The 12,305-nt window shown below is 41.4% G+C and overlaps 1 protein-coding gene across 1 annotated transcript in view; it reads left to right on the top strand.

The window, feature by feature from the left end:
- Positions 1-12,305, top strand: part of LOC115132109 (forkhead box protein J3-like) — a 101,832-nt gene that overhangs the window by 67,700 nt on the left and 21,827 nt on the right. The window contains exons 5-7 of the mRNA XM_029664364.2: positions 1,119-1,202; positions 6,446-6,547; positions 9,772-9,894. Of these exons, the coding sequence (XP_029520224.1) occupies positions 1,119-1,202; positions 6,446-6,547; positions 9,772-9,894 (309 nt within the window). The remainder of the gene's footprint in view (positions 1-1,118; positions 1,203-6,445; positions 6,548-9,771; positions 9,895-12,305) is intronic.

The raw sequence follows: 12,305 nt of genomic DNA, 5'->3' as shown, positions 1-12,305 counted from the left end.
TGGATATAACATTGAAGATCTGACGTTTTATAGGTACAAATTCAACATATCGAGTGCTTGGACTATAAGGTTCTATCAGCAAAAAGATGATTCTGAGATAATTGGCTTTAATGGTGTCATCTATTTTTATATTGTTTTGTTTTTTTACTTAAGAACATGAATTGGGGTAGTTGGAGTAATATAAAGGTATGAAACATTGAAATTTGGTTACTGTAAACAGGTCCAACCTTTTTATGTGCGTAAAGTACATAAAAAATGTAACTAGAGGCCTGATGGAAAATTTGTCTGTAAATTTACCAAATATCGACTAACAAAATACATTTGACAAGGTGGGATCGTTTTTGTGTTGGTTAAATTCATTATGTGAGAGATGGCGGTGGAAATGCATTTATGCAAATATTGATATAATAACCATCATGTAAAAGTATACTTGGAGTCACACGATGATATATGTTGTGTGGTCCCGCGATAATGTGATGACTTGGAAAGCATGCAGTTATTTACCCTACAGATTAAATAAATGATGAACTTCACATGGTGGTGAAAGTGCAAGGTGATGAGCTTGAGGCTCTTTCCAATAAATATTGATGGTCTTATTCTGGTGACATGATGATCGATTCTTGGCTGCCGTTTGACAAAAATAATCCATAATAATGTCATCATGTAGGCTAGCCTACCCGCATTGTATACAGTATGCCAGCTGTTGGCTAGAGTGCACATGCCAAGACCAGAGTGGGCACATTCGCTATGTAACGCACACATATTTTTGTGACAAAACCATCAGTAGAGTTGAAAATGGCTGCAAACCTATTTAACTTGTATTCATTATTCGATACATGAATTTAACCACAAAAGTTATATTTAGGTGCACTACATCATCACACAAAGCCTATTATCCGCAACCAATCAATTTGATGGAAACACATCTCTGTTGGGAAAATATTATTTTTATGCAGATTTTATAATATTCACATGAAACCCTGTCGCCGATTTCACCCTCAAAACAACATTTGATGACTTTTTTCAAATCCAATGTATTTTCCATGTAAATACAACATTGATTCAACCAGTTTCTACCCAGTGGGTAGTGTTAATATCTTGTTTGTTTTGGTTTCCAGGGGTCCTACTGGGCTATAGACACCAACCCTAAAGAGGACACACTGCCCACCAGACCAAAGAAGAGGCCGCGCTCTGGAGAAATGGTGAGTACTGGATTTCAAATTAGAGTGGACCAGGTGATCCCAAAAGACCGGTCATCAGGAGTCAGGACGAAAGCAACAGCTTCCGACACCGCTGAATTTTCCTCACATGGGCTGACATACAATTTACACTGGTCCTGTTAACGGTCATCTGCGGCTTGCACAAATGGAGCATATATACACTACCAGTCAAAAGTTTGGACACACCAGCTCATTCAAGGTTTAAAAAAAAAACTATTTTCTACATCGTAGAATAATAGTGAAGACATCAAAACTATGAATAACACATGGGATCATGTAGTAACCAAAAAAGTGTTAAAACAAATCAAAATATATTTTATTTTGAGATTCTTCAAAGTAGCCACCCTTTGCCTTGATGACTGCTTTGCACATTCTTGGCATTCTCTCAACCAGCTTCACCTGGAATGCTCTTTCAACAGTCTTGAAGGAGTTCCCACATATGCTGAGCACTTGTTGGCTGCTTTTCCTTCACTCTGCGGTCCAACTCATCCCAAACCATCTATATTTGGTTGAGATCAGTTGATTGTGGAGGCCAGGTCATCTGATGCAGCAATCCATCACTCTCCTTCTTGGTCAAATAGCCCTTACACAGCCTAGAGGGGTGTTGGGTCATTGTCCTGTTGAAAAACAAATGAATGTCCCACTAAGCGCAAACCAGATGGGATGGCGTATCACTGCAGAATGCTGTGGTAGCCATGCTGGTTAAGTGTGCATTGAATTCTAAATAAATATCCAATAGTGTCATCAGAAAAGCACCCCACACCATCATACAGATTTCCACCAGTCTAATGTCCATTGCTCGTGTTTCTTGGCCCAAGCAACTCTCTTCTTCTTATTGGCATTCTTTAGTAGTGGTTTCTTTGCAGCAATTCGACCATGAAGACCTTATTCATGAAGTCTCCTCTGAACAGTTGATGTTGAGATGTGTCTGTTACTTGAACTCTGAAGCATTTATTTGGGCTGCAATCTGAGGTGCAGTTAATTCTAATGAACTTATCCTCTGTAGCAGAGGTAACTCTGGGTCTTCCATTCCTGTGGCAGTCCTCATGAGAGCCAGTTTCATCATAGCGTTTGATGGTTTTCGCGACAGCACTTGAAGAAACTTTCAAAGTTCTTGAAATTTTCCGAATTAAATGACTTCCATGTCTTAAAGTAATGATGGACTGTTGTTTCTCTTTGCTTATTTCAGCTCTTCTTGCCATAATGTTTTTTTTTTTACCAAATAGGGCTATCTTCTGTATACCACCCCTACCTTGTCACAACACAACTGATTGGCTCAAATACATTAAGAAGGAAAGAAATTCCACAAATTACCTTTTAACAAGGCACACCTGTTAATTGAAATGTATTCCAGGTGACTACCTCAAAGCTGGTTGAGAATGCCAAGAGTGTGCAAAGCGGTCATCAAGGCAAAAGGTGGCTACCTTGAACAATCTCAAATATAAAATACTTTTAGATTTATTTAACACTTTTTTTTGGTTGCTATATGATTCCATATGTGTTATTCCATAGTTTTGACATCTTCACTATTATTCTAGAATGTAGAAAATAGTAAAAATAAAGAAACACTCTGGAATGAGTAGTTGTATCCAAACTTTTGACTGGTACTGTATACTGAACAAAACTATAAACGCAACATGTAAAGTGTTGGTCCCATGTTTCATGAGCTGAAATAAAATATCCCAGAAATGTTCCATATGCACAAAAAGCTTATTCCTCTCAAATGTTGTGCGCACATTTGTTTACATCGCTGTTAGTGAGTATTTCTCATTTGCCAAGATAATCCATCCACCTGACAGGTGTCAAGAAGCTATTTTATATCAAGAAGCTATTTTATTTCAGCTCATGAAACATGGGACCAATACTTTACATTTTGCATTTATATTTTTGTTCAGTGTATATAAGAGACGATAATCAATTGTTCCTCGTCAGATCAATATAAATGTAACAAATTCCTAAACAAATTCTAGGCTACCGTGTATGGACATTGAGTTTTGCATTCTATGCTTAATGTAAAACGTCTCATGATCCTGTCTCATTTCGGCCAACAGTTATCACCTATCTACTTTGAGATGGTGATATCATACTGTGAAAAATCACGTCTCTTTTGCCCCTATAGAATTAGCACTATACCACTGGCATTCAGTGACCTGAGTGCCTGAATGAACACGGTGCTGCAGCTCACTGAGCCCTGAGCAGCAGCAAGCCTACTCTCCCCCTTCGCATCTACCACTGCCCTACCCATCACCACGGAAACAAAGCAGGCATAGAGCGCCAAAGTGCACAATCAACACAGCCCAATGAGAATAGGAAGAAGGGAGGGCAAGCAGAAGAGAGAGGGAGGGGAAGAACGGAAGGGAGAGGGTGAGAGCGACAGGAAGGGGGGGGAAAAGCAAAAGAGTGAACGAGAGGGAGAGAGAATGGAAAGGGGAAAGAGCAGGAAGGAAGAGAACAAGAGAGAGAGGAAGAGCGAGAGGGAGTGGAGAGAAAAGAGGGAGAGTAATTCTAGGCTTCTTTTCCAGTTAATTAACACACAAGGCCCTAGGCTTCCGTTAAACATATTTTCTTCTGGGTTTTTTTTTTATCACAAACATTAATTCAGAACCTAGTCATTTTTTATTACGCGTAAGCCCTATGACCCTTTTAGTACGCTTCGGTTGCATTGCTGGCAGATTTGCAAGAGTTGTCAGATTGGCTCACAGAAATATAGCCGTCTTTCACTGTCAAAAGAGTGTGTGTTCCATATTAGTTCTCTAGATCTATTGGCAACAGACAAAGCATTTTAGTATGTGGTTTTCAATGCTGTATAGTGCATTTGGAAAGTATTCAGACCCCATGTCTTTTTCCACATTTTGTTACATTACATCCTTATTCTAAAATGGATTTAAAAGTATTTTTTCCCCTCAATCTACACACAATACCCCATAATGACAAAACAAAAAACAGATTTGTAGACATTTTTGCAAACAAAAAATGTAATATTACATTTACATAAGTATTCAGACCCTTTACTCAATACTTTGTTGGAGCACCTTTGGCAGCGATTACAGCCTTGAGTCTTCTTGGGTATGATGCTTGGCACATCTGTGTTTGGGGATTTTATCCCAATCTGCTCTGCAAATCCTCTCAATCTCTGTCAGGTTGGATGGGGAGCGTCGCTGCACAACTATTTATAGGTCTCTCCAGAAATGTTTGATCCAGTTCAGGTCCGGGCCCTGGATGGACGACTCAAAGACATTCAGACTTGTCCCGAGCCAATCCTGCGTTGTCTTGGCTGTGTGCTTAGGGTTGTTGACCTGTTGGAAGGTGAACCGTCGCCCCAGTCTGAAGTCCTGAGTGCTCTGAAGCAGGTTTTCATCAAAGATCTCTCTGTATTTTGCTCTGTTATTTTTTCCCTCAACCTGACTGGTCTCCCAGTTCTCACATGCTTCACCGTAGGGATGGTGCCAGCGGCATTCAGGCCAAAGAGTTCACTCTTGGTTTCATCAGACTAGAGAATCTTCATTCTCATGGTCAGAGTCTTAAGGTGGCTTTTGGTAAACTCCAAACGGGCTGTCATGTGCCTTTTACTGAGGAGTGGCTTCCATCTGGCCACTACCATAAAGGCCTGATTGGTAGAGTGCTGCAGAGATGGTAGTCCTTCTGGAAGGTTTTCCAATCTCCACAGAGGAACTCTGGAGCTCTGTCAGAGTGACCATTGGCTTCTTGGTCACCTCCCTGACCAAGGACCTTCTCCCCCAATTGCTCAATTTGGCAAGGTTGCCAGCTATAGGAAAAGTCTTGGTGGTTCCAAAGTTCTTCCATTTTAGAATGATGGAGGCCACTGTGTTCTTGGGGACCTTCAATGCTGCAGACATTTTTAGGCTACTCTTCCCCAGATCTGTGCCTCGACACTATCCTGTCATGGAGCTCTTCGAACAATTCCTTCGACCTCATGGCTTTTTTTTTTGCTCTGACGTGCACTGTCAACTGTGGGACCTTGTATAGACAGGTGTGTGCCTTCCCAAATCATGTCCAATCAATTGAATGTACCACAGGTGGACTCCAATCAAGTTGTAGAAACATCTCAAGGATGATCAATGGAAACAGGATACACCTGAGCTCAATTTCGAGTCTCATAGCAAAGTGTCTGAATACTTGTGTAATAAGGTATTTCTGTTTTTGATGCACATATCATAGCCATTGTTTCTCTGTAAGGTGAGTAGTCCATCTAACTGTTCTTCTGTGGTATATAAAGTGGTCAAATAGCAAGTCAAATGTTGTTAGGGCCGAGGCACCAACTATTCTTTCTTGTAGGCATACAGGAGGACTAATTAATCTCTCCTCATACACTCTTGAATCAAGCCATTCTTCCCAAATACACAGACCTCTGTCATGGATCTTGCAACTCTCTCCCCTCTTTTGGAGTTTATCATAAATTAAAGTTGCATTGTTGCAAACCAATCCTCTTTCAGTAAGCAGTTTTGGGAGCCAGGCAAGTGAGGGTAGACAAAATGGTGAAAGATACATTTTGTGTCTGTAATAATTATTAATATTATGTTATGGTTTACTGTAGACTATACCAGCTCAATATTATATGCTATCTATCCCATCAATGTTCTCTGGAGCAGTGTTGTAAAGTACTTAAGGAAAAATACTTAAGTACTTTACAGTTTTTGGGGTTATCTTATTAAAAATTATTTATATTTTTGACAAGTTTTACTTCGATACATTCCTAAAGAAAATAATGTACTTTTTATTCCATACATTTCCCTGACAACCAAAAGTACTTGTTATATTTTGAATGCTTAGCAGGACAGGAAAATTGTCAAATTCACATTTATCAAGAGAACATCCCTGGTCATCCTTACTGCCGCTGATCTGGCGGACTCACTAAACACAAAAGCTTTGTTTGTAAATTATGTCTGTGTTGGAGTGTTCCCCTGGCTAAAAAACAAGAAAATAGTGCTGTCTTGTTTACTTTATGTAAGGAATTTTAAATGATTTATACTTTTACTTTTGATATTTAAGTATATTTTAGCAATTACATTTGATATTTAAAACCAAATACTTTTACTCAAATGGTATTTTACAGGTTGACTTTCACTTGAGTAATTTTCTATTAAGTTACCCTTACTTTTTCTCAAGTATGACAATTGGGTACTTTTTCCACCACTGCTGTAGACAGAGACCAAGAGACAGCCCTCTCCCATCCCTCCCTTATATTCCTCTGTCCTGTTCTCCAGGCCTCCACCCCCTACAGCCTGGAATCGGAGTCCCTGCGAATGGACTGTATCATGTACGGAGATGCCTCTCCCACTCTGGCAATCAACACTGTGACTAACAAGGTAGTTGTCTGTCGTAATGACATGCAAACCCATACACCTTTGTTCAATGTAGTGATATTAATGGCGCGCATCTTTATTACCGACCTGCCAACCCGCACACAATTTGAAGTCAACGTATGCTGGTACGAAAAACTACCTTAAATTAGGTTTCCAGTTGGCACATTGTGGGCGAGGAGAGAATCTCTATAGTCGTAATAGCCTACCATTTTCCTCTTTCTGGTAGCGCTCCACTTTTTCCTTTGATACCAACGTTGAGGAAAAGGGGTAGGGAGAATGAGCTGTTTGCCAAATACATTTTCCCAAATTGTATGTGTTAGTCAAGCACATAACTACGTGTTATTTTGTAGTTAGCTCCTTAGCTACCGCGTTTAGTCAACTAAGCAAGAACACTTTGTTGCCCGCACATGCTTTGATCTCCACAGCGGTAGTAGGCGCGAGTGCATTGACGAGCAGGGAAACGTGCGGCGTTGCGTAAATGGAAACAGACAAGACATACAGCGATGCGCTAATACCGTCCTTCACAGAAAGTTATGATAGGCCTACTACTGTAATAGTTTATGTTAATGAACCCCCTAGGGTCGATTGACGATCTAATTAGCATTTTTTTAAAATCCCCATTAAAAGCTGTCTGTTTGTGCTAGAGATATATATGTTTTTTTATTTATATATACAGGATTTGAGTCCCTGACGGCGTAGTGTGTTACTGATGGTAGGCTTTGTTACTTTGGTCCCAGCTCTCTGCAGGTCATTCACTAGGTCCCCCCGTGTGGTTCTGGGATTGTTGCTCACCATTTTTGTGATCATTTTGACCCCACGGAGTGAGATCTTGCGTGGAGCCCCAGATCGAGGGAGATTATCAGTGGTCTTGTATGTCTTCCATTTCCTAATAATTGCTCCCACAGTTGATTTCTTCAAACCAAGCTGCTTACCTATTGCAGATTCAGTCTTCCCAGCCTGGTGCAGGTCTACAATTTTGTTTCTGGTGTCCTTTGACAGCTCTTTGGTCTTGGCCATAGTGGAGTTTGGAGTGTGACTGTTTGAGGTTGTGGACAGGTGTCTTTTATACTGATAACAAGTTCAAACAGGTGCCATTAATACAGGTAACGAGTGGAGGACAGAGGAGCCTCTTAAAGAAGAAGTTAGAGGTCTGTGAGAGCCAGAAATCTTGCTTGTTTGTAGGTGACCAAACACTTATTTTCCACCATAATTTGCAAATAAATAAATTTAAAATTCTACAATGTGATTTTCTGGGGTTTTTTTTCTCATTTTGTCTGTCATAGTTGAAGTGTACCTATGATGAAAATTACAGGCCTCTCATATTTTTAAGTGGGAGAACATGCACAATTGGTGGCTGACTAAATACTTTTTTGCCCCACTGTATATGGGCTGCGTCGCAATCTATGCCGCTAGTGTCGGCCAGTCCAAGAGACATCCCTAAAATTGCTCTTCTCAGGAAAACATTTGTAGCGGGCGAACTGTTTGGCCTACACGTTGGTTTTCTCTGTTTGTTCCACGAACCCCACAAGCCCCACGGGACTCGTTTGAAGTTGTTTCCACTGATGTGCCAACTTCTGTCTGGAGCATCAAACCGTTTGGGCAACAAACTAATATGACCCCACTATGGAAAGGGGAGACTCACGAACACGATGGTGTTCTACGACAGATACAAGCGTCACGGAACTCGTCTCAAGGTAACCCGGAACCGGTTTAAAAAGTGAAGGGAAGTATGGAAGTAGTTTTGTGCCAGCAAAAAAATGTGATTAAATATGTCAATTTTTGTGGGGATAATTTATTAGCCTTCTTATCTTCTAGATATAGGAACGACACTTCAAAACCTTATTCCTTATTGTTTCATTTTTGAATGTCTGTTTTGCCATTTATGATTGTGTTATTCAATGCATTTCTATGGGCTATAGCAGTAAAGGCCAAATTCAATATTTGATCAATGAATTATACCTACAGGGGTCCTAAAATTCTAAATCAAATACCTAAATGATCCATGGTATGACCATCTTAAAATAATCCCATATGTTAGCTTCATAGAACCCCTCCCCAAAGGCTTTTTAAGGGTTAATCAGTTCACAATCTGTATCTAAATGTCAACAGTAGGCTGCTAATGATGTGATAATAGTTAGTTTACCAATGACAACAAGGCATGTTGAATAAATGGTAGCCTAGTAGTCAGACCTAACTTGATGCATTATGTCAGGGATGGAGATCTGAAACAAGCTCATATAGGCCTAGTTCAGTTGTTTCATATTCCAAATAGCCTACTGTAAACTAGACTACTACATCCAGTGCATCCAGTAATTGAATTAGTCAGAATTTTCTCCCCAAACAAAATGAAGACAGTTTACTTTTTCACTAGACTATCCACATTAAGACACCTATTAATTAGAATAATCATTACCCCTAAGTTTAACTTAGAAACATTTGAAAGTTTCATAGAGACCACCTCAATTTAATGTAGAATCAAACAGAATACTTCTGTGTTGGCTACATTGTTTGCTATAATTTCAATGGATACTTAGGGACTTCCCCAGAGTCAGATGAACTCATGGATACCATGTTCATGTCTCTGCATGTAGTGTGAAAGAAGTTGCTAACTAGCGCTAGAGAAATTGCTAACTAGCTTTAGTGCAATGACTGGAAATAGCATGCTAGCAGATACCCATAGACTTCCAGTCATAGAGGTAACTAGCGTTAGCACAATCTTCCTTCATACTGTACACAGAGACATACAAATGGTATCCATGTGTTCATCTGACTCTGGGAAGTAGATAAATCCCAAAGTATCCCTTTTAGACTCTAGGTTTTTAGAAGTGGCATTTACAGGTTTTTCAAATGCAAAATGCTCCAACCTCCTGAGGGGGGAGTTGACTGACCCCCTCCGTACCTCCCCCTACCCAACCTTAGACCAGCACCACTTTGTCAGAAAATCCTAGGGAGAACCCTGATTTGTACATTTAAATGTATTTCTAGTTAGCTACTGAAGAGCAGAAAATTACCACGTACCTATAAGTCTTCTGCCAACATCAATATTAGGCCAAAAAAGTGCATTTGCCTTTGATTTGAGCAGTGTGGGTGCCCCCGCCGCGCTGAAGTAGTACACGTAACAATTCTTCAAACTTGGCAGGTCTGTTATTACAGTGTTATTAAGTGATATAAACATTGGCCATCTTTGTTCCAGTTGGGGATATTAACAACCACCATCTTTGTTCCAGGTAGTGTTGTACAAGACGGAGCAGGAGGACAGCGACAGCCCCAGGAGCAGCCTCAATAACAGCCTCTCTGACCAGAGCCTGGCCTCAGTCAACCTCAACAGCATCGTGCACAGCTACACGCCGGTAGGTCACGCACCTCACTTAATAACACTGACAGTAACAGGACGGGACGTTTCATGTCCAACGGGCTTGAGGAGAACGAAAGCTATACGAAGACTGTGACCCATGGGGCTCTTTATTCCCTTTTATATTGCTACTTTTAACCAGGACCCATATGACTGGTCAAGAGTAATGCACTATATGTAATAGGGAGCCATTTCTGGCAGAGAATAAGTGTTGTGTCAAATGGTAGAGGTAGGGAACATCTAAACCTGACTGCCTATATAGATTTGAGTGACCTTTGCTTGAAAAATTATATTTATTTTATTTGTCATTAGAAGTCTTAGTGGGAATCTGCCATTGTTGCTATTGGTCGACCTTTTCTGCTGTACACGTCTTCAGTCTTGGATCAGAGTGGACTTTTCCCAGCCAGTGTTTGCTGGCTCATTACTTCAGTGGTTATTGGGGCAATGCTGCTCATGTGTAGTAGGATGTCCCTTGGGGGTTATTTTAGATCATACTACATGGTGTCAGAAGTGGTTTTAAAATTCACATAAACGTGAAGGACGAAACTTAACTACAGCGCCGTTAAAGACTGTTTTGAAAGAACTAGGTTTAATATGCGCAAACAGGAGCAGGGTGAAACCACTGACAGTTTTATCACAGCTGTTCACAAACTAGCAGACCATTGTCAGTTTGGCGCGCTCAGGGAAGAGCTGATCCGAGATCAGATTGTAGTCGGAATAAGAAATATATCACTTTCTGAAAAGTTACAGTTGGATTCCCAGCTTACCTTGTCCAAAGCTGTAAACCAGGTTAGGCAGAGTGAGACAGTAAAAAGACAGCAGACGATACTGCGCGACAGCAGCTCCTTGCAGAACGAAGAGAAAATACATGCATTTTCATACAGAGCTAAAACAACGGAGGGGAACACAGAACAGAGACAGACGTGGAGAAAACAACCACAGACGCCACCAGTAGCTAGTTCAAGTGTTTTTCGCAAATGTGGGAGATGCGGAATGCAGGAAATGTGACAGGAGAGGACACTTTTCAGCTGTCTGTCGATTAAAGCAAATGCATGAGGTTTCAGAGGAGGTACAGCAGGACAACATCTTTCTGGGAGAAGTAATGGGAAACAATACTGGCTGGCATTCAGACATTAAACTCAATGGGGAGGTTGTGTCATTTAAACTAGACACTGGGGCACAGTGACAGCTATCCCAACTAGGCTGTATAGCTATAGCAGAGATGGCCTTTTGCTCTCTACAAACAAAAAACTGTACGGGCCCAGTAATAACATTTTACCAGTGGTAGGGTACTTGGTGATTAAACTGGAGAGTAAAGACAAAAGTGCCATCCAGCCTGTCTTCGTCATTGACTCTCTAGCCAGACCGTTGCTGGGGCTGCCAGCAATTGAAGCATTGCAACTTATTGAGAGAGTGAGCGAACTGGAGGACCCAGGTGAGTTTTTCAAAAAGAAATTCCCAAAAGTGTTTTCTGGTCTAGGAAGGATAGAAGGTGACTACAAAATCCGCCTGAAAGAGGATGCTGTCCCCTATGCGCTTACCACCCCCCGCCAGGTGCCTATCCCTTTATTGGCCAGAGTAAAGGAAGAGTTGGGGAGGATGGAAGAAATTGGGGCGGTGTCTACCACACAGACTGGTGTGCAGGGATGGTAGTGGTGCCAAAAGCCAATGGGGAAATAAGGATCTGTGTGGACATGACTAAATTGAATGAGGCACTCTGCAGAGAGAGACACATCTTACCATATGTTGAGTAGTCACTGGCTCAGTTGGATGGCTCACAAGTCTTCAGAAAGCTGGATACCCGCTCAGGTTTCTGGCAGATACCGCTGTCATCAGAGAGTAGGGCACTCACAACGTCTATAACACCGTTTGGCCGTTACTGTTTTAATGTTTTGTCATTTGGAATCGCTTCCGGTCCTGAGCATTTCCAAAGACGCATGTCCCAGCTGTTGGATGGGCTGAGTGGCGTCATAGTCCACGTGGACGATGTGCTCTTGTGCGGAAGGGACAGGGCAGAACATGATGTAAGGCTCACAGCTGACCCTACTCCAGAAGACTGGCCGGACGACACTCAATGAAAAATGCATTTTTGCACAATCAGAGGTTTTGTTCTTGGGACACAAAATCAGTGCAGCTGGAATAGAGCTGGACCCAGAGAAGATCAGCGCCATCACAGATATGCTCAGACCCCACAATGTGGCTGAAGTCAGGACCTTCTTAGGCATGGCCACATATGTGGGTAAGTTCCTCCCACAGTTCTCAGATACAACCAAACCTCTGAGAGTCTTACTAGCCAAAGAGAATGACTGGACATGGGGTCACATGCAACAGGTAGCGTTTGACAAAATCAAAGGAGATCTGGCCTCACAGAGAGTGCTGGAGTGCTGGAGAAGGAGGCATTGGCTATCA

Source organism: Oncorhynchus nerka, linkage group LG7 (genome assembly GCF_034236695.1).
Source record: "Oncorhynchus nerka isolate Pitt River linkage group LG7, Oner_Uvic_2.0, whole genome shotgun sequence".
Classification (NCBI taxonomy): Eukaryota; Metazoa; Chordata; class Actinopteri; order Salmoniformes; family Salmonidae; genus Oncorhynchus; species Oncorhynchus nerka.
Note: the sequence above shows the minus strand (reverse complement) of the source record. Positions and strands in the feature narration are given on the sequence as shown.